Source organism: Mycteria americana, chromosome 8, assembly GCF_035582795.1.
Source record: "Mycteria americana isolate JAX WOST 10 ecotype Jacksonville Zoo and Gardens chromosome 8, USCA_MyAme_1.0, whole genome shotgun sequence".
NCBI lineage: Eukaryota > Metazoa > Chordata > Aves > Ciconiiformes > Ciconiidae > Mycteria > Mycteria americana.
Genome location: NC_134372.1, coordinates 9,850,810 through 9,878,160, shown reverse-complemented (window position 1 = coordinate 9,878,160; position 27,351 = coordinate 9,850,810). Strand labels below are relative to the sequence as shown.

Here is a 27,351-nt window from a genome sequence, read left to right as displayed (position 1 = left end):
CTGAAGGGTTTGTTGGGCACCCAGACAGTGGGAGAGAAGTTGAAATCCCCCAAGTGGGAAGCATGCCTTCAAAGCTGTCTGAAACCTAGCTGCTCCTGGTTTCGAGTTCACATGAAAGTGGGTATAACAGAACTGCAGCTTTAAGGAAGGTACTTCGGGATTTTTAAATTAAAATGAGCCCCAGAGTTCTGGGTCATTTAATTGATCCAGTTTAGAGGAGCCTCTGGAAACCAGCTTTGCCGCTGAGGTTGGTGCTCTGCTCCCGCTCTGTCCCCAGGCTCAGCACAGGGGTGTGAACGCACCCGCCTGGCTCCTGTTGTCCTCTCATAACCATGTCCTAGCCTCCTGTTGCTCAAAGAAAGCATGAAATGATTGGCATCAGACGTGTCTGTTGGGATATGATTTACCCAATGGTTTCCAAACCTAGAAAGGAGATGTGCCAAGCTAGTGAAACATGGATTAGGCAGTCTTGTTACAGACTCACCAGTCTCCTTATGGAGAGACAAAGCTGATGAGCATATGAGCTTGCTTTGGAAGCAGGGGGGGTGGGGGTCATAATCTATACAGCTTTAGTAGGGATGCACTAGCTTTGAATGAAACATGCTGCTTGCAATATGTGGAAGAAACGTTCACACCCAGCTTGTGATTTCACATTCCGTATGAAAAGGACATTGTGTTCATCCACAGAGGTAAAACGCAGAAATTATTGCGTATCTTTCTTCAGAACCATGTCAACCCTGTATTTTGTAATAAGTTCAGCACGCATCTGAGTTTGGGCTTCATATATCTACGAATACAATTATTGCATTAGCAGTTAACATAATATTGCATTATTTCCTGTTCAGGCGTTTGATAAGAAGGCAGAACCACACTGTAGTTCCAAGCAGAGTTCACAACACTATTTAACATTTCTGAATAACGACAAAAGTATATCCCCCAAATGACTCAGGCTTGTTTTAAATGACTCAGAACCATGTCCTGCAGCTGCAGGACTGGAAAGCTCAAAGCTGCACAAACAACAAATATATGGAGAGATGCCTATAAAGCAGCTTTAAATTTGGCTGGGGCTTAGGAACGGAAGAATCTGAGTTGCAAACCTTGGATGAAAAGTGACTTTTAAAAAGTATTTGCATTTGCTAATAAAAAGCAGCTTTGAGCCAAGCAGGGAGAGGATGCTGAGACGTTCTGAACGTGTGTGGCAGCACTGCCTGGCGTGAGCCTTTTCATTCTAGTGAAGAGGAGAGCTCGTATTTGCACAGCAGAAACCTGCATGGAATTTGTCTTCTCACCTGAGTGCAGGAAAAGTATCAACAAGATTTTCCTCCTCCTTCTCTTCCTCGTTGTGTCTCTCATGGGGAGAGCAGACCTGGGAAAGGCCCTCTCAGCTGCAAGGGGTAGTGGAGGCTTCTCCAGGGGATGTCCCTACCTGCGGGTGAATCCTGTGGGCAGCGTGGGGCACAGCTGATGTTTTAGCTGTGTATTTTGGCTGCTGCCTGCCCACAGCAGCCGTGATGGCGTGGGGCACTTGGTGGCAGAGCCCCAGGGGAGATGTGCAGCAACTGGCTGAGGATACTGCAAAGAAAGTTCAGTTCATCGGGTCTGACCTTGGGAGCAATCCAGATAGTTATTTTTAGGCAACTGGATCTGACAGGGAGCGGTATCATTTCCAATCTCTTCTGGCCCCACCTGGGTAGGCGATGAGCACTCCAGCCCCGCTCGATGCTCTCAGCGGAGCAATAAGAGATCTGTATGTCACTCGTATTTCACCGTTTCCTGCTTTTGCTCATTTCCAGGGCCTCTTCTACCAACTGAGTGAGGAAGAGGGGAGGTTGCTGCCCACCTCTGAGCAGGAAGGATATATGAGATTAATCCCCTGATGGGCTATACATCATCAGTGTCTAATGGGCTTCCTGCACGGGGAGGGGGTAAGGGTTACGTAAAGGAGGGAAACTGAGTTTATCTTGCTCTACTGTCTCTTGCAGTCATCAGAAAAACAGGGTTGGGACCTGGAAAGCCATAGCTGCTTTTCAGCCTCCTGATTCCCTTGGGATATTCAGTGATTTCTCTGTGTGGGGCAGGGAGGAAGAGATGAGGAAATGAAGCCCTTTAAATCTTTTGCTCCCTGACTCATTATCAGCCAGTTTCCCATTTATTTTATTTCCTTTTTCCTCTCCAGGCAACTTTTATGGTTCCCATTGGTAAGCCAAGGGGCTATGTGACTAATTTTGCTTGGATCCTGTAACATGATTTACACAGTGAATGTCACAGGTGATGTGGATAGCAAAAGGGGATGGAGAGTCTTTAGCCTGTCATGTTTTTCCAGGCATTACAAATAGGTAGTTTAGTTCCACCTCAATAGCTGGAAAGCTGCTTTTTCCTTCCAAACTGCTGCTGTTCACACAATAAACATGTTTTCAGATATATCAGCAAAGGCTCTTGAAGAAAGGAGCTTAAGAGCTCCAGGCTTCATCTGGATGAAACTCACCAAGAAAAAAAACCCCGCATTTCATTGATTTTATGAAGTGCCAGGTTTTGGCTGGAGGATTCCAGAGGTGAAATCTCCAATTTCCCACTAGTGGTGGATACAGAAAGCAGGCCTGCCTGCTCGTGTTGTCATGGGTCATGTGTTGGTGGTGTACAAGATGGGGTCACCTCAGGTTTTGATAATAAATTCTGACTTTAGGGAACATTTAAGTGACTGGGAGGTAAGGGGTCAAATTCCCCTTCTTACCATACTTGGATCCTGTTGAGATCCTGGCAATGGAGTGGGACCACAAATTGTAGATGGAAACCTGACATCTAAACTTTCTTTGGAGAGTCAATTCCCTCCGCCCCCAGATGCTGGCAGCCTGGCTGGACAGATTATTGTGACATGAGGAAAGGGGCAGTGGAAGAGATGTAAGACATTGCAGGCTTCACTTTTCTTGGTCCTACGACTGAAAAATTAAGAGTTGATGTTTCTCACGAGAGCTTCACGGACCATTTAGCTTTTGTTTTTTGGGAGGAAATAAAAAATGTTTGTCTCCTAGATACTCACGAGTGTTTTAAATTGGCAGCTGTTCATGCAGACTAGCCCCTCTGTACACTGAACCCAAACAAAGTTGCTCATGGGACCAAATTATAAAAAATCCTTCTTGCTCCAATTAGGAAGAGCACCAGCATGCCGCCGGGGCCCTCCCAGTGCCCACGGGTGATCTCTGGCTGGTGGAGCCGAGGACGTTCATAGTGGTCCCCTGGACTGGAGGGCTCTGAGCCGCTCCGAGACTTGTGCTAACAAGTGATGTTTCACAGGCAAGAGAAAATGTCTCTCATTTATCACGAAAATAGGGGTGAGGTTCTCCAGAGCAGCTGGGAAATGTGCACTCCATCAAATGAATGTCGTCATGCAAGAAAGGCCCCAGCTTTCCCTTTGCTTTTTTGGGGAGCGTTTGGGTGTGCCGTGCAGCCCTTCTCCCCCCAGCTGCTTCTCTGCTCCTCTGCGGTGGCCAGATGAGCTGGAGGTCACGCTCTTGCACTGTCCCAAAGTGCCACAGGGGCAGCTGCCTGCAGAGAAAGCTAGGTTTTGCCCCACGCCCTCAGCCTGCCTCTCCCATTGAATACCATCGACTCATGTGCAAAGTATGTGACCTCCCTGGCACGGCGTCTCGATGTGGCAAAAGAGAGCCAGGCTGCCCTGTAATGTCAGCTCTGCGCGGCAGGGCCCTTCCAGAGAGCAGCACAGCAGCGTGGGGAGGAGGGTTTTGTTTCAAACAATGATATCATTGACAGGCTGGAGCAGGACCAGGATCGCTCCATGTCGGTCATCAGCAGAAACAGTCTCAAGCCATCTGTACATTATGGCACTGAGCCACTCTTCCTTTGCTTGGCTTCCTCACTTGTATTTAACCCGGCTCCCAAGGCTTTCTGGGGAACAAATCCTGCCAAGAGCAGGCTATTCCACCCTGAGCTGGATGCTGAGCCAGATCTTGGGGAACAACTGATCTTGCCTAAAGCTGGTTGCTGTTGGGCTTCTCTAGAACATCTTTAGTACTCTTGTGTAGCTTACCCTGTCCTCAAACAGCCTCACATGGTTGCAGCTGTGATCAAGGTTTAGCAAAGGAGAGCGCTCCCATCCGAAAACAGCTTTTCCTCTGACTCCATCAATTCTTCATGCTGATAACTCCTCTAACGATGGACTCCATGCTGCCTTTTAGGAAGATGATGTGTGCTAGCAATCTACCAGCTGCCTGACTGAATCTCAGAAGCCTTTAAATGATTTTGCATCCAAACTTTTGCAGCTTCATCCTGAGCTGCGGGAGAGAGGTAGTCACTAAGACGTGTAATGTAACAGAGAAGAAAAGATCAAATCATGCTGTTTTTTCCAGGCTTTCCTTCTCCAGCAAGGAGGTGAGCTCTGTGCTCCTCTGGAAACAGTGAATCGGGTCCGTCAGCACTTTGCAGGGCTGAGCTCCCCTGGAATCAGCCATTCAGCCTGGCAGTGATGCTGTCCTGAAATGATGGCAGATAAAGGCCACTGCTAAGGTTTTGGGGTACTTGTGTCTCACTAATCTCTCCTCTTTATCCAACAGCTGGCACACATGGAGAAGAGGGACAAGACTGGCTGATAACTCTGGTGCGCTCTGAGATGGAAAGAAGGCTTCTTTTCTATTTATTTACAATTTGGTGGAAAGCTTGATGCTAGCTGAGGAAGTGAGCTGGCTGGGAATGAACTTTCAGAGGCTCAAAGTGAGATAGCACCCCAAGGATGTTGCAAGATGTCCTGTTGTTTTTCCTCTTTCCTCACTGCTCTCCCCACTGCACACCGTGCAATGCACTGTGATAGCCCTTCTCAGCAGTGCTGCAAGAGCCCCAAGGCTCCCCTGCATTAAGGCAGGGAAGGGCCTTCAAAACAGGAATGTTTTAAGCTCAAAGAAGCTGGACTTTTCATAGGGAGCCTGCACTGTAGGATAGGAGTCAACGGGTGGAGAGAGGCTTGATAGGACAAGAGGAAAGGGCCTCAAGTTGCGCCAGGGGAGGTTTAGACTGGATATTAGGAAATTTTTCTTCACTGAAAGGGTTATCAAGCATTGGAACAGGCTGCCCAGGGAAGTGGTTGAGTCGCTGTCCCTGGAGGTATTTAAAGGACGTTTGGATGAGGTGCTTAGAGACATGGTGTAGTGGTGGACTTGGCAGTGTTAGGTTTATGGTTGGACTCGATGATCTTAAAGGTCTTTTCCAACCTATATGATTCTGTGATTCTGTGAACGTCGTAACATGGCACTGCTCAGCCAGATGATGCATGCTTTGAGCTCAGCAGCTGCACAAGTACCCCTAAAAGTTCAGGCAGACCTCTCAGCTCCTTAAGCCACCCTAGAAGGGGATAGAGCCTGAGTCTGCAAGTAGGAGGAGATGTGTGCACACTGTGTGTTGTGTGGCATCATCCTGGGCCCTGAAACGTGGTGTGCCAGGCCCTGGTGCTCAGCATGGCCCAGCTCAGCAGCGGGGCTGGGCAGCAGCAGCACCGTGGGGCTGGGCAGGAGTCAAAGCACTGAGGAGTTTTATGGTAGATGCTGGAGGAGAGAAAATAGCTATTCATAGTGAATGCTTTCCAAGAATAAAGGAGCAGGAAGAAAACATAGGCGTGCTTGTTTGGGAATGAAACAAGTAGGCTGTGCAAGCCTCAGCTACTGGAAATCCATCGGCTGGTGTCTAATTCTGGCTTTAGTAGCACTGGGCAGATGCACACTGGTTTTAGTGTCTGCTCTCGGGATGACAGTCTCTAACACAGACCAGATACCTGCCAGAGCACATTGCTCAAGGCAATTTCCTGTGAGTTAATGTAATCTGTTGATTAAACATTTGTTTCTTGCAGCTTCATGCTGAGCAAGCTGCTGCAGTCAGGGAGGTGAAGGGAGTTATTTTCTGTGGGATGGTGCTTCTGTGCTTATCTTCAGTTTACAGACCCGAGATAGCTGAATCTCGCCTTCTGATCACTGACAGGATCTAGTGATGAGAATTAACACATCAGAAAGAAACAAAAGAAACACTGTAGCCCAGGAGCTTTCCTGGGCTACAGTGAACTTTGAAAGTGGAGATAAAAGCTGTTGTATTCCCGACATCAAATGCTGTCAAATACAACAGTGGCACAAAGTTTTGTCTGACACTAAGCCATTGGTACTTGTTCAGGTATCTGAGCCTTTGGGTGCCAGATGGGGGAAGCACTTTCAAACACTCCGATAAAAGGTTGCGTTTCCTGTTGCTCTGGCATAATTTAAGTAGATATCACAAGCACCCAATCTCTTATTCAAACAGAGGCTTTCCAGGTAGATTATACCTGATTTCCACATACCCAAAACCAAGAGAGATGGAAAAAATCTTTGGTTTTGCTTCTGATACAGCTTTCTTCATCCAGCCTAAAGAAATCAAGGAAAGAAAAGAAGACGACTTTTTCTTTCTTGCTTTCTTGCAGGTCATAGTTCAAAAATCTGGTGCATGAATGCATTAAACAGGGATGCAGAAGGGCTCAGCTGCAGCGCTGCTGGCGTCGTGCTGCCCTGGATGCACGTGGCATCCTCGTGGCGTGGCAAGTTGGCCTGACAGCACCACGGGGTTGCTGCAGAAGTGTGTTTCATAGATGGGACGTATTCTGTGATCCTTCTCCAAATTTTTGGAAGTGAGGCCGTTGTTTTAAAAAACTGTTTTAAACCTGCATTTTACTGCTGCTGAGATAGACACAGGATATGACCTTCTTGGTTTGGCCTGGATTTTGACTTGCTGTACTTTTTTACATCTCTGTTTAGCAAATGCAGATGTTTAAAAAGAAGGGGAAGGCTGTTTCCTCTGGAACCAAATCAAAATGCTTACTATTCAGTGCACAGGAGCGCCTTTTATAGACTTTTGGTCTGATCCTGCACTGAAGACAGGGAGAATATTGTCTACATAAGGATGACACAAACAAATTCAAATCGGGGAATCAGCATTTTCCTAAGACAAAGATGTGAATCGGCTTCTGGGCAGAAGTTGAAATGCAGATTGGTTTATAATTGTGCTCAGATTGGGGCACTGGAGAGAGTCTGGATTTGAGCTGAGAACTCACTCCAGTGCCCAGATGTGTCCCGAACTGGCCTGTGGTGTGCTTGGTACACTGGACTCGGTGTGCTGAATCTAATCCTGGTATATCCGGGGTATGGCTTTGCAGTAGTAAAGGAAACTCTGCTCAGAGACTTGCACCCGTTAAGGGAGGATGATGATATTGAGTTTCCAGGGTTTTTTTAAGTCCTCACGTAAAAATTGAATTGTACACTTGCAGCTGTTGGAAGTGGATCTCAGCGCCTGATCGAACTCAGGAACAGGTTCCCCTTTATTATTTTAATTTAATAAATGGCTTGAAAGAGCACTTAGGAAGATGGCTCGCCGCGCCCTTTCAGAAGGGGGTGTGCTCCATGAGAAGAACTGCTCAGCTCCTGCCAGGGCAGCAGGTAGATGGATGTGGCAAGGTCAACTATACTTCCACCTTCTGACCCTCTGCCGTCACAGCGTGCTCTGCACAGGGAAGCACAGCCTGCGGCGCTGGTCCTGCAGCGGCTCCGATGGCTCCTGTGCCACCAGGAAGCCATTAGCCGCTGCCTCCCTGGGGACAGCGTGTTAACGAGCCTCTCGCAGGCGGAAAGTGCTGATCCAGAGCAGCGTGCAGAGGTACAGCGTAGCTCTCGGCTGCTGTCCCCCAAATACCTGTCTCCTGCCTGCCCTCTCCGTGCGTTGCAATTGGTTTCGCACTGCAGGTAGCAAACAGCGACCGCCCCAAGTCCACAACAGTGGTTCACAGCAACAGGAATATTTACACTGACTTCTGAAAAGCTGCATCTAGCCGATTTTCTAACACACCTAGGAAACAGAAATCCAGGTCTAAAGAAAGGTCTTATTGTCTTTTTTTTTTCTTCTTCTTCTTTTCTTTCCCCCTCCTTGTATCTGCAGAAACCTCTTTGCACCAAGCTACACTGAAACTCATTACAGCCAGACTGGACAACCCCAGACCACCTCTCTGACCCACACGGTGAGTGCAGAGAGCACTTTCCCTCCCACGGCGCGCAGGGGACATCAGGCAGGGGGTCCGGAGAAGCAGGTGACCTTCTTTCTCCAGAGCTTTTCTTCGAGGCCACAAGTCCGCTTTAAGCTGAAGGGGAGGGCAGTCCGACTTTCCGACCAGGGGCGTTCCAGCAAGAAAGTGTCTCCATCCCCCAGCAATGGTAGAAACGTCTACTGTTTTGCCCAAGCTCTGATATGAGAGCCCAGGTCAGCCTCCAGCATCGCTCCCCTCTCTCTGCATGCTGGGGAATCGTTTATTCCTCCTGCTGCTCATCCTCTTGCTTTCAGTTTTGCCACTGGGTACTCCACGCTGGGGACATTCCCAGCCTTTGGGAAAACCAGACCATGTAAGCTGGCTTCTGTTCAGTAAAAATCCCATGAATTACTGATCTCACACAGGCCTTGGCTGACTCTCTGCTGCAGTGGCACAAAGATGTGCATTGGGTGCAATGCAAAAATAAGAGATAAAAACCCCATGAGATCATCTTTACTGATACTGCCGCGGGGTGAAAGGAAGGGATGTGATGAATATGTTGGCGTTTCTGCCCCAAAGCCTCCTTGTCCCTGCCAGAGGCTGCCTTTGTCTTGCCAGGAGCCCCTAGACGGGGACTTCCCCACTGCCCGTGGTATCACCCTCTCTGGGGCTGAAGGCACGTCCTTTGGGGCCTGACCCAGGGCCAGCTGCCATCGATAGCAGCTCCCATTACATGCAGAAAGCTTTGGATTGGCCTTAATGCTGCAGCCATCTGAGCTGCTTCCTTGGAGATTCAAAGCTCTTAATTTTTACTGGCAACAAGGAGCCGTTTGATGCATTCGCACAGGCCACGCACGGCAGCTGAAAGGCCAAATTTCGATGCAGACTCACAGAAATTTAGTTATGATAGTCAACTGCCAAATGCAGTGGAAAGAGAACAATTACCGGAGTATCAGCTGCACTCACATGGGACTCAGTGATGCCTAAATATAGCATACGTCCATCCCAAAACTGCATTGCCAACCCTGCTCCCCTCTGCTTTCCAGGACCACTGCTTTTACCATGGGGTCGTGAGGGGCTGGGAGCACTCCAGCGTCACGCTCAGCGCGTGCGGAGGGCTGCGGTAAGTGCCTGGTGATGCCGGAGCTGCGGGAATGCCTCTGCTTAGCTCCTCAGCATGCTGCCACTCAAGCTCGGCTCCCCGGCAGCCTGGTTGCCTTATTCCTTTCTGGGCAGATAGACCTGTTCTCAAATGTCACCCAGCCAAGGGTCCTGGGCATAAAAGGGAGCATGTCAGGGGAAATGCAGAAATTTGGATATCATTAGTAACCATGGCTGCCTAGCCAGTTCCTAGACTCCTTCCCCCTTTGTGCTGGCAACGTGGTCTCATGAAACGAGTGAGTTTAACTCGAGTCCCCTGGAGCAAAAGACTCTTGTTAGTGACTCAGGGCTGCGTCCCTGACAGAGACAGGGACAGGACTTGCCACGTCCCAGCCCAATACTCTACACTAATGCAGAAGCCAGCTCCTTCTCCCAGTCTCTCACAACTGGCAAGTTTTTGTGTGCGTTTTGGGGCAAAGTCGTCAAGTTTGAACTTCCTCCTGGGTTGTCAGCCCCGCTCTCTGCTTTCTCCCTGGGTGGTGCCGGGGTTGTGCGTGTTATGCATTTAAAACCTTCGCTTTGGTAGTAATGGAGTCTTTGGCAGGAAAAGACGGTCTGTATCCTCAGCAGGAGTAAATGAAACGGGTTGTTGCGACCAAGGAGCTGCATTCATTTACACCAGCTCAGAGTTTGTTTCCAAAACACCACATGGGCTTTATTGATATTAGTGGTGGTCTGCTCTCAGGCGCTGATTGGAAGCTGCGCTGGCGGGACCGGCTCCAGCCAGGAAACAGCCCCTGCCAAAGCAAACCTGAGACATCTTAAGTGAATGTAGCACAGACCAAAGATCCCAGTGAGATAAACAGGACAGTGCAGCCACCTGTGGTTTGCAATAAATAATCCAAAAGCAAAAGTAGTCACAGGTGTGCCTTGCTTCTGCGTTTTCCTAGGCTCTGCCTTCCTAGCTGCAGAGGAGGTAGAGATGTCTCCTCGGTGTGCACATGTGGTAGCATTCCTGACCCCTGAGCTGTCAGCGGTCTGCTGGCAACTCCTCGACATGGTTTTCTAATTGCCAGCAAGGCACGGGAGCTGAGAACACGCGGCTGTTTTCACTCTGAGCCTTCACAGGGAGGTGTGCTGCCTGTCAAGCCACACATCTTCTAGTGGGCATCAAACACAGGAGATTTCCAGCTCTCCTGGCTGTAACACGCTCATTGAGAAAAACAGAACCGTATGGCTATGTGCAAGTCCCAGAGAGAACTGTGGTTTTTTCTATTGACAAACGAAGTCTTCACATTTTTTAGGTCAGTTCTGTTAAAGACAAATTTCTTCAACTGGTTGAAAAGCTTCCACTGCCCCTAAAGAAGAAGCTGTACTTCAAAAAAATCAGTACTTCTCAGGTTAACATTGTTGCAGCACATGCTCCAATAGCCCCTTAATTGAGTGTCTGAGGCCCACTGAATAGATTTTGATATATGCAAGCTGAGGGATTCCCTGCTCTGAACTGAAAATATTCCCATCTTCTTTATTAATGAACTGAATGGCCTGGTAAGGATAAGTGCCTTGCCAGGGTCAGACGGGAACTCAGCAGCAAAAGAAGGATTTGTCTGCGGTTGCTGTGATAGTAATTAACTTTCCCTCTTATTGCTTCCCGTTTCAACAGAGGACTGATCTTAATGAGCAGCAATTCCAGCTATATCTTAGAGCCTGTTCCCGACAGCCCAAACCAGCACTTGATCTACAGGTTGGACGACCTGAGGTTGCAGAGAGGAGCCTGTGGCTACCAGGGCACTGGGGATGCAGCCGAAGACTGGCTCAGGGACTTCACAACTGGGATGAAACCACCTCGCCAGCGGGTGAGCAGGGCTCAAACCAGATCCATGCGTGATGCTCCAATTTTCCCAGCTGTTCCAAGCCCGAGGAGCCTGCTGTTTTCTGGGAGCATAGCTCAGAAAGTGAAATGGAGGAGGATGTTTAAGAGGGTTTGTAGCAAGCTGGTTGCCAATTAGTGGCTCCAGCAGAGAAATAAATGAGTGTTGGGGACCATTGTGTAGTGTGAGGAATCTGGGCTGTAGCTGTTCCTGTACAGATTTGTGCATCTGATACTTGAACAAACTGATGGGCTGAGGACAGGCACATGGGCGCTTACTGTAGCTAAACTGACTTGTGATACTTGGTTGCTATTAACATCTGGAGGTCCCTGTGTGTGATGGAGTGGGGTGAATGGCCAGTGAAAAACCAACCGGGAAAAATGGCCTGTACATATGTTTTGTGAAGAGTTTCTTGGGGGATGCTGGGGAAATAACCTGTGTTGCTGCTGCTGCCGCAGGTGAAACGGGAGACTCTGCAGGCTACGAAGTACGTGGAGCTTCTGCTTGTGGCTGATTATGCAGAGGTAAGAAAAGGGATCACGTTTATACCAACTGCGCACCGGGCCCAGAGCGAGCATCCCACCTGCAGCATCTCCTGGGGCGGGGAGGGCAGCTGGAGCTCACCAGGTTTCCTCTTGCCATCCCGAGGGTCCTACCCCCAGCAGCAGACAGGGAGGGCTGTGTCTTGGTCGCTTTTGTCCCAGCAGCCATGACTCCTCTGCTGCCACCACTGTTGGCCAGGGGAGAGAAGCAGGTTGCAATTTGGTTGAAGGACCTTGGGGGTCAGTTCTTGCCTCCCAAGGTACCAGTGGTCGGCCCTGGTTATTGATGGGAGAGACTGCCTTCAGCCTAGGGTGACTTGGGGGTTTCCAGGAACGATGTGCTTGTAACTCTGCAGTACACTTAATCTCTAGAGAAGATAACCGTGATTATTCTCTGCTCTGAGCTAGTAACAGATACATAAATAGGCATTTTCAAGGCTCTAGATCATAGAATAGGGCTGGAAGAGACCCAGTGAAGTCAGCAATCGCTCCCCCGTCCCCAGCCTGGACAGCACGCCAGATGTGCTTACTGACAGTGCAAACCGCGCAGTGTTTTGCTGATCATCTAATCCGCAGCACAGACGGGAGTCAGGCTGGTCCTATTAATTATTTACAACTTGAAACTCCAATAGTGAAAGCCACGTAGTGCTCAGGACTATAATTTATTCTGAGTAAAACTAAAGAGGCAGAACCTATTTCAGCCTTTTCTATTAGGCAGCAGGATACCAGGGAAACTGTGAGAAAACACATTATACCCAGGAACTGCCATATGTTGTTCACCATTTCATTAGAGAAGCTGGGGTAGACACCCTTGCAGTGTTGTCGTTAACTGCCCTTACTGCATTTACCGTCTCCCTCGCTAGAAGAAAAGTCCCAGGTTTTGTCAACTGTTAAACAAAAATCTAAATATTTTGCAACTTTAATTCCTTGAATCAAACAGTTTGCTAAAATTAACTTGTTAATTTCCAGGTGGTTTAAATAGGCAAATCTATCGGATGAGTGAGATACATCCCCCATTTGTTGGATGAGTGAGATGGGATGAGCGCTACGGCAGCCTTGACCTCAGACATTAAGTCATGTTACCGTATATTTTACCTGGCAAATTTGTCAGTTCTTTGTCAGCCTCTGGCTCTGGGGGCTCTGATAAGTTTGGTAGTAACTGAGTTACTACCACTGCTTGAATAACGTCGCTGCAGTGGGATGCCAGGAATGAATTCTGAATATATGTGTGCGGGTGGGGTTATAGTCAGATGTACAGTGAAGGAAAGCTTTTGGGCTTCACCTGATAATTACCTTCTTATGCCCAGAGTAATGTGACTTGTTTTAACACATTTCAGCTCTTCCTAGTTGCCTTTGTGCTGACACGATCATTTTGTTCAGTTTCAGAAGCATCACTTCAACCTTGAAGCAACAAGGCTTAAATTAGTGGAGGCTGCTAATTACGTAGATAAGGTGAGATCAGGTGGGCGTGAACTGAGGAAAGCAAAGTCCAAATCATGAATTATGAGAATTAATTGTGACAGAGGAAGACTGCCTTCTTGGGAGAGAGCGTAACATTTCAACAGTTCTCCCTAGTGACTTGGGGAGTGGAGACCATCCGACAAACAATTCTGTTGTTGGACATCAGGGGTGGGGTGGGGGAATCTCCATTCCTTACCTTGGAGCGAGCATGAGCATCTCTGTGTTTTAATACATCTCTTTATTAACTGTGTTACCTAAATACTCCTTTTTGACGAGGGACTAAGGTATTCACTTCAAATTGTAGGAATCTTGGCAAGTAGAGGTGGAAGAAGCCTTCAAAGGTCATCCTTGCAGTGGTACCCATTGCTGCTGAAGTGAATGTCACAGCTTCTCAGATCTACTCCCTTCATACTCCCCTTCTCCCCTTAAACTCCTTCCACCACTCTCTTCAGCCCCCCGTCCATGAAGACTTGTCCTGTTTGTACTTGACATGGGCAGCAGATTATTTCTGTCCTCTTTTCAGGAATTTTGGCATATCTAAAGATAAACATGATCTCAGTCTCCAGTCCTTGTTTTTCTAGATTATCTCTCTGTCATTCATTTAAAAATGGAAGTTCAGCATCTGTAATGTAATTGAGTTTAGGTTGGTGGGTGGTGCACATTTCTCTCTGCAGAGCTGAGGCGCTAAGTTGCAATGCATTTCCAGAGAAAACATCTTCTCTGGACATGTGTATCTGTAGTAGCATTTAGCAGGGTTTATATACAAGATTTAAATGACAGTAAAATAAATTAGTGGTGCTCATTTTGTCATCTCTTTTCCTTCCTGCATCTTAGTTTTACAGATCCCTGAATATCCGGATTGCGTTGGTGGGGCTGGAGATCTGGAGTAATTGGAATAAATGCGATGTAACTGAGAACCCCTACTCCACCCTGAAGTCCTTTCTGGCCTGGAGTAGCAAGGAGCGAGTGCACAGAAAACATGATAATGCCCAACTAATCACGTATGTTTATTTCTCCTGAAATAACCTGTTTCTGACAAGTAGTTTGGGCGGATAAGAAATCAGTATGTGAGACTATATTGTTCTAAGATTCAGCGTGGCAGATTTATGTAGTGGCTGCTCAGCCAGCATTAAGCTCTGGCACCCAGAGCACAATCACCTTAGGAAAAGCGGAGGTCCCAGACTGTGCAGCAGTCTCAATACACAAGCACCAAAGTGCATCAGCGTTATTGTGTGTGCGTATCACAGGCGGCTGCACATGATCTGTCACAGCTACATGTACGATTTCAAGAAAATCTGAACCAGAAGCAAGACCTGTAAAGGGGAGCTAAGCCCTTTGGAGAAGGCATTTGTTCCTAACCCACGCCTCTGAGACACAGGGGACAGGGTGCTGGGAGCTAGCTGATGATGTGTGACTCATCCTACTGATCTCATTAGGGCCGGTAGCTAAGGCCAGCAATGCAGCTGTCATTGGAAGAAAAATGTGCAGCAACTCTTAGACCTCCTTACCTCTCCCATGGTAATTCAGCCACCAGTAAATAGTGGTGAGTCAGAGGAGAAACCTGTAGGACTGAAATGCGGAGATGCAATGCCTTTTCCCTTGTTTTGTTTGTTTATTTGTTTGGTTTTTTTCCTTTAACATTACTGTATTTCACCTTCACCTAGTCATGTCCTGAGCACAATTTCCAAGGCTCCCATTTCAGACATGTCGGCAGGGACAGTGCAGAATTCCAGCTCGCCAGGCAGGAGCTGAGCATGGCTGCACCTCAAAGGTGTTATCTAGTACTCTGTCAAGTCCCTGAATCCCAAGCCAGCAAACAGCAGGCTTAAGGTAAATTAAGTATCCAAAACAGCACCAAATTAAGGATCCAGAAATAGTCTTTTCTGTGCTTGTTGCAAAGCTCAGGGGGAGCACTTTTTGGCTATAATGGCAGCAGACCATTATAAAAAATAGGATTGGCTGGTTGGCCCATGAAACAAAGTAGTAGTCCAAGAAAAATAGGTCTTAAGGCTTTGTAGCTTTGCTATAGTGTCCTGTACTTGAAGATATTACTAAAGAAAATGTATTCACCTGACACTGTGTATATGTATAAAGCTGTGGACTGCAGGATGTATTTCTCTGCCTTGCCTTCTCAAGTGCCTTGGTGCCATTTCATGGTCTTTCTGGGTTGATTTTAGGGGTGTGCCCTTCCAAGGTACCACAGTAGGCTTGGCTCCCGTGATGGCCATGTGCTCTGATTTCCAGTCAGGAGGAGTAAACATGGTGAGTAATTGCTAATACCTAATACGATGTTTCTTGCCAGCAGTGAATACATAAGATAGACGTCTCCTAAAGCCCAGGCAGAAAATATTTCCTGTGAAGGCCTCTAGCTCACCTGCTTATAGGCAGGAATACCTTCAGTAGATGTTTTCTACATGTAGTAATCAGAGGTTCCACTTACCCCATTGACTCAGAGGTGCGCAGGACAGGCACAGGTAAAATGCTGATGTGCCTCTTTGACCTTGCACAGGATCACTCTGATAATGCCATTGGTGTTGCTGCTACCATTGCCCATGAGATGGGACACAATTTTGGCATGAATCATGATTCAGCTGGCTGCTGTACTACCCCTGCAGAAGATGGAGGCTGCATCATGGCTTCTGCAACTGGGTGAGTTTGTCTTACCTAGTCTCATGGAGAAATGCAAAGGGCTTCATTACATGAGCCTTGGTGGAGTAAGAGCTAGAAATGCAGACTGAAGGTGGGTCTGTTGCTGCCTGTTGGAGCCAGTGTGTTTATAGAGAAAATACTGCTGGGCAAACCCTGGGTCATGTATCAGTAGGAATTTGCTAAATTCCCAATGAACTTAGTCCTGCCTGAGATTTGCCTTAGGTAATGTAGGGACCTGGCAGCATTTAGAAGTGGAGCCCTAAACTGTCTGGTAAAAAGGAAAATTTTCCTATCTTCTGTCCTGAGAGACGGTCTCAGGACCCCTTTAACCCCTCAGGTCTGAGTTTGTGCTTCCCACTGTGTCCTACCAAATGATCCATCCCCCCAAAGCAAGTTCAATGCATATACACACACCTCCTTCTGCAAAACCTGGACTGCCTATTGCCAGCAAGTACAGAGAAACGAGGGGTGACCAGAACATGCATGACTTTGGCATGTAGAGGTTTACATGGGTTTAATTTCTGTGTTGCACACAAGGTGCGTAGATAGATAGTTGATACAGTTTCTAAAGCATCTCATGCAAAAGATAATGTGCATTACAATGTGGTAAAGAGAGGAAAAAGGATTGCTTCAGGAAATAACTAATTTTATTAAAAGGCACAGGAATAGAATTATATTTCTAAGTCAGAAAACATGAAAACAGATCAGCTGCTTGTTGTCTTAAGAATACTGTTTGGTTTCAGTAAGCCACAGAGAGCCTGTGTTTAAAAGGGAAGAAAGAGCTGGCTTTGAGAGAAAGGGGAAGCAAGAGTGACTCTGGAAACCCACAGGGATTCCAGAGCTCATTTTGGATGAGGAACCACAACAGCTTCCATATTTCAGTCATGTGAAAACATCAGCCGAACCCATTCACTTAAAGCCACATTCCCTGTTTCCTCAAGCCTTCCACCTTGGGGTTTAGCAGTTTTTAACAAAATTGTCTCCATTAGATACCTTCTTTTATGTGAATGATTTCCTCCAAATAAGGAAAAACGTTTAGGTGAGAAGTGAAAACATATTGGCATGCAGGTAGAACATGCAAGGCACAACATACACTCACACATGCATGGTCATGAATAGAGTGCATAGGTTCAAGCATTGTAGCAACAGAAATTAATAATTCATGTAACAGAAAATATTCATGTCCTTTACAATGCGGCAGTAGATAGAAAAAGGAAATGTTATTTTTATCAGCTAAATTCGCAAGCAGTTATTCACAGTCCGAGTGCTGGATTCTTAGGCCTGTTCAAGCAGAGTTAGGAATAAGCCACAGCTTCAGTATTGAGCCGGTAAGGACAGCCACACTTGTCAGCTGACAAAGTCAAGTCTAACTCAACGTATGCCGTTTCAATAAAGTTTGTTGTTTAAGGCCATTACATTACCAGACAGTCTTGCAGTGCAATCACCTTATCTAATGTAATCCAGATGGATCTGATTTTGAACACACACAAAATCACGATCCGCTTTTGCACAATTTCAGAGACTCCAGAGAAGGACCTGTGTCCTTTGGCACTTGTCAGGATTTGCATGTGCTCATTTTTGGTTCTCTAAACCATTGGCCAGATCTGTCATGATGTTTTTCTACACTGTCCATATTCAGGCACCCATTCCCCAAGGTGTTCAACCAGTGCAATAGAAGGGAGCTGGAGAAGTATCTGCAGTCTGGTGGAGGGATGTGTCTCTCCAATATGCCAGATACCAAAAAAATGTATGGTGGGAAGAAATGTGGAAACGGCTACTTGGAAGAGGGAGAGGAGTGTGACTGTGGAGAGGTGGAGGTAACAATTGTTCAGATCCAACCATTTGGGGTTTAGTGGGACACAATGATTTTATCATGTCTTTGCAAATACAGTTATGTGATATGTAAACAGCTTTTGTTTGTGCAGGAGATATGCATACCTTCCCTGTATGTAAATGTATACGCAATGTAAAACAAGGTTGTAAAATATCATGTCTAACTAAATTCACAGTATGTAGTACAATGCAGCCCAGAACTCTGGGATGGTGTAATCCATGGTTGAACAGAGGTGATGAAAACTTCATTTAAAAAAGAAAAGAAAAAGTGATCTTAGATGTTGCAGTTTCATACATAAGTTCACTTTACCTACGTCTCCATTCTTGGTAAGGATGTGGCTTCTCTTAGCACTGCATCTCACTTCTCCAAATCCATCCTTTGACTAATAAGACAAAAGGGAGCTGGAACCAGCAGCCCAGACTCACTAGATGTAATGAGCATAACCTATCGTATCCAGTCAGTCCGACACAGGGTACAATTATGCAGTACTGTAATTCAGCACACGCTGGGTATCATGAACGTATTGTGGAAGGAAGGCTGTTACTTTGTTCGCATGTAATTCATCATGTACGAGAACAGATTAGTGCCAGCTTCACACTTCGATGCTCTGGCACGTTCTTGTCTTGAACACCTGCCTTGTAAACTCGGCTGCACCTCGCTGTCTTCCAGGAATGCAACAACCCCTGCTGCAACGCCAGCACCTGCTCCCTGAAGCTGGGTGCCGAATGTGCCCACGGCAGCTGCTGTCATCAGTGCAAGGTGGGATGTCTATGTCTGGGTTTTACTAAGAGAGGAGAAGGAATAACGGTGGTCTAAGCGTGAGGCTGAAAAATGGAGGGGAAAGGGGAGCAAACACAGCCAAACATGGAGTTCAGCTCCTCACCTGCAAGCAACGTGGTGTGATTTTTAGGTACAACAGCTACGAGTGCAATCAGACTAGTGGGGTCCTTTCTTCTAGCTGACTAATTTAATTGGCTTCTGTGATAACTTAAGATGAGCTGTGAATGCTGCTGGAATGAAGTCAGACTGCCTCTCTAAAACACTTAGGGATGGGATGAATCAGAATGAATATTTCTCTACTTTGGCTCTAGAAGAAATCTAGACAGAGCTCTTAGAGCAAACACTTCCTCTGGGGGTTAGGCTGGATGCTATCTGTGCTCTGAACCCTCTTTTCTGGGATGCAGTTGAATTCCTTTTAGCCCAGGTGCTTGCTGAAGAAATGCTAGCAAAGAGGATTGTATGTGTGTGACCACTATAATTTTAAATCTCAGCTTTCCTTATAGAGGCTGGTTAACATGTGTTTCTGATTTTGGAGCCAAGATCTCAAGCTTTGACAACAAATTAACTCAAAAATGAACATAGGCAAACATTTCTCTTAAGCTCATTTTTGTGTTTGCACATTGACTGCGTGCTCTTACTGACCTATCCTGAGCATGTGGAAAATAATTTTCCAGGAATCCACCTGGACCCACTCCTTTCACAAGAGACTTGGAAAAAACTCCTAGATGTGACTATGTGTGCCCTTCCGTTCTCCATGTCCATGGTGGGCAGGACAAGAATGAACTGGGTAAACTCGTAAGCAAGGGAGACATAAGTTACACATTAGGAAAATGTCTCCAGCAGAAATGACAGGCAAACACTGGAACAGACTTCCCAAACAGGGAGGGTTTTGAGAATAGATTACACAAACATCTGTCAGAAATGGTTTAGGTAAATCAGATCCTACCCTAGGGTAGAGGGAGATGTATCAGTGTCCCCTTGAGACCTCGCAGCCTTATTTTCTGTGCATGATCTCATCGCTACCTAGGGAAGGGATCCAGTCATTAATTGGATTCTACACAGCTCACCCAGTTAATGAAGTTACAGAGTCATTTGGATCACTGCTGACCTCAAAAAACCTAAGACAAGGTGGATGAAGAGACACACACAAGATTTTTTCTTATCTACAAGGAGACATTGTGCAGATGTGAAACCACAAAGGAGCCAAGCAATAATTCAGTTTTTTTCCCTTTATATCTTTTTAGCTGATGTCTCCGGGAACTCTCTGCAGGGAAAGGTCAGGACTCTGTGACCTTCCAGAATACTGCACTGGAGAGTCACCGTTTTGCCCCCCCAACTCTTACCAAATCGATGGGGCTTCCTGCGACGGAGGAAAGGCCTATTGCTACAGTGGCATGTGTCTCACATATAAAGACCAGTGCTTGCAGCTGTGGGGGCCTGGTAAGGACACTACTTGCAGCAAAATACATTGTCCTTTGAAGAGGCAATATTATGTGGCATCCTGCTATTATTCACCCTGTGTAAGGCAGTAGTACCTTCCATACCCATTATCAGTGGCAAAGTTTGAGGAGCCTTTTCTCCTGCCTTGCATCTTGGAGGAGGCAGCAAAAATTTCCCACGCTCAAACCATCCCAGAAAAAGAACAACTGAGTGGTTGGCATGGGGTAAGATGGGCTGCCAGGCTCCACAGGAATCAGCCACGTGAGTCTCTTCCATGCAGGAGCAAGGCCAGCACCAGATGCCTGCTTTGAGAAGGTTAATGCTGCTGGAGACATCTATGGCAACTGTGGGAAGGACATCTACGGCAACTACAGGAAGTGTGAGATGAGGTAGAAAGCAGAGTGGCAGCCAAGAGTTGCTCCTTGGAGAAGATGTTTTTACATATTACAAAATTATGGGCCAGTAGATAAAACTGATCCATGCTTTGGTTTCAGTCCGTCCCTCTGCCTCCTGGGAAACCAGCTGCATCCTTGTTAGACTTAGAACCCTTACAACTGAAGCTTTAAGTTTACCATTGTCCCTGCCTTTTGCATTTTAAACCACCTAGTTGATCTTTTTTCAAAGCAACAGAAGAGGGGATTTTCAAATCCATAAGTTAAATGTAGCTTTTTAACTGAGACAAAACCTTCTTAGTCTTATCTGGGATTTTTTTGAGGCTGGCCTACCCATGGGGACAGTGAAATGGTACCATCAGTACCCATCAGACACTGTTGCTTGGGCTCTTGGGAGGTGCTTGCTCTTTTGCCATTCAACAATGACTCAACACTGCTGCTTTAATTTACATGTAGAGCTGATGCCTGCAAAACATTCAGCAAGCCAGAAATAATCACTTTAGCCTTTCCTTTGAAATCAGAGATGCTAAATGTGGGAAGATCCAGTGCCAGAGCTCTGCTTCCAAACCCCTGCAGTCGAACGCAGTGGCCATAGACACAACTATCCGCATGCAGAGGACACAGCTGAGGTGCCGAGGGACCCACGTGTACAGATCTGAGAGTGAAGAAAAGGAGATGCTGGATCCTGGCTTGGTGTTGACAGGAACAAAATGTGGGAGCCATCATGTAGGTACAGTCCTGCCTGTAATGGCTTGGGGGAGGTTCAGGGTATCACTTTTCGGTCTGGAAAGTGCTTTGTGGTTATCAAGCCATTAATTTCTTATGTCTAATGCCTTTCGAGGGGATTTTTATGTTTGTTAGAAAAATAAGTTCTTAGAGGCTTCTGAGAAGCAATGGAAGAATGCACACCAAAGGCCATACCTTAAGTCTTTGCCAGATGAAGTTCAGGGACAGTGCTAATGGATTTGCTAGTTGGTTGAGGTTGTCTTGCTTAGAGGTGAGACACACAATTAGAAATCAAGACATCTGAGAGCTTCTTCAGAGACTTGCCACATGGGCATGGCCAAGCTATCAACTTCTGAGCTCCCACTCCTCTCTCTGATGTGCGTTAGCTGGGATTTAGGGGAGTAATTAAATGTTTGCTTGGGAACCAGGGTAACTTCTTGGCCTGTTGTTCTGCCCAGGGTATTACTTGTATTGTCAAGGTGTCTGGGACCCTGCAAGTCACAAAATAACACAAGGCAGTAATATGGTACATAACCCAAAGAGCTAACACTGAGTTTTTGGATCCTTTCTCTACAGGTTTGCTTTGAGGGACGCTGCCAGAACACATCCATCATCTTTGATTCTGAAAGCTGTAGCAAGAAGTGCCACGGGCATGGAGTAGGTGTCTTCCTTTTCATCTCCATTTCAGACTGAAGCAGGATGGGCTGCCATTCATCTGTGGATGGTTCTTCAGCTCAGTTCTGATACCACGCTTAGGTTCATTCCGCACTTCTGCTTCTTGATTATTAATTTGCACATTCCTTTCACGTTTGATGTATTTTCTGGTCCATGAGTGTCCCTTTGACATAGGATTTAAGGAGGTCTACAGGAGGGATATGAATTACAATGGATGAAAAACAAGAAGGGGTAATCTTACAGGAAAATCTTCTGGGCTGAGTTTAGATTGAATAAAAAAAAAATCAGACTTACTGAGGGAAAAACATAGTAAAAAGTCATGTTTAGAACAGTTTATCCCAAACTGTGCTCTGCTCTGCCCCCGGGGGATGGAAAGAAAAGGCTGGCGAGAATTTTTTATACCTTTTGCTGATGTTTCTGAAACAAAACATCAGCGTATCTCCATCCCCATGGCCCAGTTAGGCAATGGAGAGGAGTGATAAATACAGCAGCATGCAGCAGCGTGTGCCTCCCTGAGCAGCTGGGGAGGCCCCATGGTGTACCTAACAAGGAGAGGGACTCACCCCACTCTTTCATTCCCAGTCAGCTTCATTTCTTATGATCCACGAAACTGTAGGAAGTGAGTGCCAGCTATTCCACAGAATCAAATTAAACGCTACAATTAGCACAGGACATCCCTAATCAGAGGGATCAGATCCCGCTCCAGGGGCTGCCTAGACAATAAAACAAATAGCAATGGGTCAAGCAATAAACCTAAACAATAAGAAATCTTCACTGGATGGAATGGAAGACTCGTGTCCTTCAGTTTGAGATAAGAACAAGAGAAGGGCATTTCTAAATGCTGCTTTTCTCCTGAATCCAGGTTAGTGGCACTTCAGCTGAAGAGCCATTGTCTTTTGGAGAAAGAGAGAATTTCTGAGGAAATAAAAGGCACTTTCACTCCCTGAAAAGAAAATGTTTCCAGGCACTTAACTCTGTATTTATGCCAATAAGAGTTTCTTCTGTAGTGTTTTATCCAGCAAGGGCTTAATTTTTTTTAGCTTCCAGATTCTTTAGGAGCTGGCATTAAAGTTTCTGAGTCTTCCTGCTCCAGGTCTGCAATAACAATAAGAACTGCCACTGCAACCAGGGGTGGGCCCCCCCGTTTTGCAACAAGCAGGGGAGGGGAGGAAGCTTGGACAGTGGTCCCCCCATGCCCGAAGGTGAGTGGGACCAGCTCTACTATGGTGGCACTTCAGAAGGACTTGGGTTGGATTGGGAGCAGAGAGTTTTCCATTTAACTAACTCTACTTTCTTGCCCTCAGGCCCTTCAGCAGTCATGATAACTCTCGCAATCCTGGCTCCTATTCTCCTTCTCATTGGAATCATGTTTTTATTCTATTATCTGAAATGCTGGAATAAATTTGCCATCTGTTCTCTAAAGAAGACCCCGCAGTTCAGGTAAATTGTCAGTGCTGTGCCTTGTCTGCTTGCATCCATTCCCTTTCAGTGTCAGGACAGAAGAGAAATTGCAAAGGCTGTGAGGAATATAAGTAAATCGGTTTGTTGGTATAGTCAGTATTTGCTTCTCACTTTTTGACTTCGGTTAAAATATTACGGAACATACAGCAAAGAAAAAGGAGAAAACGTATAAAGGAAATAACACTCTTTTCTTTCTCTCCTTGTCAGTGACACCTCTGGAAATGGGCATGCAAACCCTGCCTTCAAGTTGAGAACCCCCCAGGAGCAGAGGAAGGTAGGGGCAAGGTCACCTTCCACCTCCCGGGGAGAGATGCAGCTGCCCTGAGATGTGGGATGTGGTTCCCTCTCACACTGCAATTAGGGAGTGGATTTATCAGAGGATGGGAAAAACAGACAGACGTCCCGCATGGCCGAAAGTCAGTGGGAGCTGAATGTAGCACCTATTTCTAGCCATTTCCTTAAAGGCAGGAGCTGGGGTTTGACCAGGCCTGTGTGGCCGCTTGTCTCTCGTGATAGATCCTCTTCTGTCACATCCCCCTCCCAAAACTGTAGAAATCGCAAACACTGGGTTTATTTGCAAGCTTCACTTATAACAGTAATGCCTGAGTTACTCTGTTCTCTTGATTCCCATTTCTGCCTCACGATCCCAAATTGTCCCAGTCTGTCTAATCAACACCTACTAGACATATACAACACATACCGGTGTTGCAGGCAATATTTTCTACTGTGTGGCTCAAAGACCTCATGCAGATCCTCAAAAGCATAGTAGAGAGTAAAAAGGTGGTTTGAAGTGGAAGTACCTAACTCCTGGGACTTGTGGATCTTCTGCACAGGTGATTGGCTTCCCTGAAATCCCATCGAAACCTCCTCCCCAGCAAGCTCCAGGGCTCCGAATAAACACGCAGCAGCCATCTGCCTTCTCCACTGGCTACAGCTGCGGCGTGGGGCAGCCCACCGGGCCAGCGCAGCCGGCACCTGCAAAGGACGTTGCCCGGCGGACACCCCCCAGCAGGCCAGCGCCTCCTGCTCCCAAGCCCCCCGTCTCTCAGGTACGGAGTCGCGCCGCTGTCCTGCAGATGTGGTTTGATGGGAGGTTTGTTCTGAGTGAGGCTGGTGAAGCCTCTCTAACCCTGGTGGGGGTGTAGGAGTTACCGTGTTCACCGGTGCGTGCTCCATCTCGCCACAGGACAATTACCGGTGGTCCTCCTTGCTTTGTGGCGTAGCTGACAGCGACCGTGCTGGACGCTAGCATGCACAATTACTCTTAATTCAGGTCCCCCAATACCTCTGACCTGGACCTGAAGTCAGGTAGCTTGGATCACAAAGCAGCATTCACTTTACCAAGGTCATCTAAACGTTTTTTAGCTGCAAATCAAATAGGTAATTTGCCAGGAATGAAAGGACTGTACAGATTTTTCCCTAAGCAAACCTAGCATAGCTCCTCTTACCATTTGCATGTATTTTATCTCCTGGAAACAAGCCCTTCTGAGATTACCAGTCAGTGATAAGTCTGAGGTTCAGTACTGCGTACAGGATCTCCATTCCTTGGGATGATCCCCCAGGTATCTTGCATTTGGCCATTCCTGGACTAAAGCCTCGGGAGCCTCAGACAAATTTTGATGTGGAGCAGAAATGGGACCTTTAGCATGTTGCATAGGAAACATTAGACTGATCCTATCTTATGTGATAGGAAACATTAGACTGACCCAGACTGACCCTATCTTACGTGAGCATCCTAGCCATGAGGTTATTTTGAGGGTTATAAGGAAAGGGTATTGATTTACTTCTTTTGCTGGCAGTTTTGTTCTACGCTTAGTACAGACCCCACATTCTTATGGAAAAGATGGCAAATCACTCCGAGTGACTTAAACTCATTTTACCAAAATACTTCCCTACTAGCTCTATTAGGTTAGGGCTAGCAAAGAAGCAAAGGGCTCAGTTACAGGGAATAGCAGGAGGCTGGCTCCCAGGCAGTCTCTCTCTGAAGGATATAAAGGAAAACAACCCCAAAATATTTTAGTGAATGGGATTTGTTTCTAGCTCCATTGTTCCTGTGAACAGCCGGCACTTCAGCAGGAAAGAAAACTAAAACAAAAGCAGGAAGCTGACTGTAGTCAATAAGGAATAGGTATCCTTCCCAGCTGGTTGTTGACAAGTTCCCCACAATCGCCATTGTGTTCCCCCCCCCCCAACACATCCAGTCTCTTTATCTCAGTAGGACCTACTAGATGGAACACTTTTCCTAGGATTTCCAAAAGAAACCTTGCCATTTCTGGGTTGGAGGAGAGCCACAAGATGTAGAAGGTACAGGGGAAATAAGTAATTTCACTGTTTGCTAGTGTCAGTGTCCTTCCTAGACGTTTACGGTATCTGCCAGATTTGCTCTCTTGCTATTCCTATAGGAGCTCTTTGGACCCGGCGGTCGGTGGGATTTAGTCTGCCTTGTCCTTCCTGCAGTCACAGGGCAAGGTCCTTGGAGAGCAATAGATCCCCAAGCATCGGCTGATGCAGCTGTCAAGCATCGCATTTATGCATAGTCTAAGGAGACTGCAGGGTTTTTGGGTGCCCTCCAAGTTGTGAGTGCAGCTGTGTTTATTAAATCAATACCTGTAAGCCAGCGACTTAGCACAGAGACTAAGCAACAACAGGCAGTTAGTTCTTGTGTGGGTAACTTCTCCCCAGGGGCATGCTTTACACTGAAATTCATTAGACGAATGGAAAATATAATGCTCTGAGTATCTTATTAGGGACAGCTGTGTGCACAAACAAAGTCAACTGATTGTAGGTGGGTGCAGGGCTGCGTGTGTTTGTATGGGCACACATATATACATGTATATAGGGTTTACAGGCATTGTATGGACAATCATGTAGTGCGTGTGTACGTGTGAAACTTGCTTCCAACCTTAAGTGCATCAATAACGTGGCTAATTAAAAGGCTCTGGAACATAGCTTCCCTATTATTTGGGAAATTCACGGCTTAAAACTTCTGGATCCTCTAGTAGCCAGAATACGACGTGCTTTCAGCCCGCAGCTCCTTTTAGGAGGCAGAGCAAGGCAACCCTGTTACCCTGTTCGGTTGTCCTCGGTTTGAAGCCAGCTGCCCAGCAGCCTAAGGCCATCTGGTCTTCATGAAACTTGATAAGTGAAAAACTCTACCTGTTGAAAACCACTGATCACCTGCATAATACGATAAGCCATAGCAGCAGCCACCTGCGCTTCCTCCTTGCTTCAGAGAGGGAGAGCTCTTTGCAAGCATGGTTTTACCTGTGTCCCTTCAGTCCTTGGTCTCAGGCAGGGATGCTGCAGGCTGAGTTGTGATGGGGACTCCTGCCCAGTCTATAAGGTTTCTCCTGGTTTGCATCATGCAGCCATTAGATTGTAATATCCCCGGGGCTAACTCCAAAGCAGAGACCTTGAGGCGTGTAGCCGCATACCCAATCTGCTGTCTCAAACTTACAAAAAATTAAAAATATTATCTCTGTTTTCACACTGGGCATCTCTCCAGGCTGAGAATTCAACACTTTCTTTCTTGTGTAGGATATTTCTAGGCCCCGGCCACCCCAAAGAGCTTTGCCGGCTAATCCCGTCCCAGCCAGACCCAGAGCCTGGCCGGGGAACAGCCCTGCCATCTCGCTGCCTCCGGCGCACACCAGAAACCCAGGACGACTCCAGCCTGCGGCAGAGGTAGGCACTGAGCACGGCGACGGGAAGCACAGCAGTGTCCCCCCATTACCGGGGAATAAAACTGCTCTGAAGGGAGTAACCTTGCCGTCATACTGCAAACACCTTCATGCACAGCCTGGGTGGGTGGAAACGAAACGGCTGTTGGGTTGGTTGCCTTTATTGGAGGGGCCTTTTTTTACCTGTTCCTTGTTAAGCAAAGCAGTTAATTCAGGCCTCCACATCCCTGAGCACTTCCTCAGATAAAACATTTGTGTGAATGGGGCTGAGCAATGAGGGCGTGTGTGACCCAGTAGTGAAGAGCAGCAAAACAGGAAGGTCCACACAAGACTTGAGGACCACAGTAAGGAACAGAAACCCTCTCTAGTCATGGCTAAGGAGATGCTTTCTCTGCAGGGATTGTTTCCCAAAATTGTCCTTAAGAAGGACCGTTAGTAAGGGACTTTAAGTCGCTGAGTTCAGCTCCCTGCAAGCTGGACCCCTTAACACAAGTATCTCCAGTCCACACGCCACAGGTGTTGTCTCCAGCCGACAACATACTTGAGACCAGCTGTGAAAAATGGAAAAAACTGCATGAACTTCATTGTGATCCTGGTGGGAGAGTTTCCCACGTGCTGCATTAGGCTGTAAATGCACGTGAACAGAGACAGGCTTCCCCTGGCCTGCTATAACATCAGCTCCAGGAGAGGGAGAGGGCAGC

General features: G+C 46.9%; 1 protein-coding gene across 2 annotated transcripts in view; it reads left to right on the top strand.

The window, feature by feature from the left end:
- Positions 1–27,351, top strand: part of ADAM19 (ADAM metallopeptidase domain 19) — a 37,127-nt gene that overhangs the window by 7,205 nt on the left and 2,571 nt on the right. The window contains exons 4-23 of one of the 2 annotated variants that reach the window (XM_075509560.1): positions 7,954–8,032; positions 9,085–9,161; positions 10,803–10,995; positions 11,469–11,534; positions 12,933–13,004; positions 13,848–14,014; positions 15,191–15,275; positions 15,523–15,662; positions 17,302–17,479; positions 18,166–18,255; positions 19,521–19,716; positions 19,997–20,105; positions 20,630–20,834; positions 21,411–21,491; positions 22,603–22,711; positions 22,814–22,949; positions 23,178–23,244; positions 23,804–24,019; positions 26,508–26,654; positions 27,167–27,335. In XM_075509560.1, the coding sequence (XP_075365675.1) occupies positions 7,954–8,032; positions 9,085–9,161; positions 10,803–10,995; positions 11,469–11,534; positions 12,933–13,004; positions 13,848–14,014; positions 15,191–15,275; positions 15,523–15,662; positions 17,302–17,479; positions 18,166–18,255; positions 19,521–19,716; positions 19,997–20,105; positions 20,630–20,834; positions 21,411–21,491; positions 22,603–22,711; positions 22,814–22,949; positions 23,178–23,244; positions 23,804–24,019; positions 26,508–26,654; positions 27,167–27,274 (2,521 nt within the window). In that variant the 3' untranslated portion in view covers positions 27,275–27,335. Of the gene's footprint in view, positions 1–7,953; positions 8,033–9,084; positions 9,162–10,802; positions 10,996–11,468; positions 11,535–12,932; positions 13,005–13,847; positions 14,015–15,190; positions 15,276–15,522; positions 15,663–17,301; positions 17,480–18,165; positions 18,256–19,520; positions 19,717–19,996; positions 20,106–20,629; positions 20,835–21,410; positions 21,492–22,602; positions 22,712–22,813; positions 22,950–23,177; positions 23,245–23,803; positions 24,020–26,507; positions 26,655–27,166; positions 27,336–27,351 lie in introns of those variants that run through there. The other variant, XM_075509561.1, reaches the window with a different exon arrangement.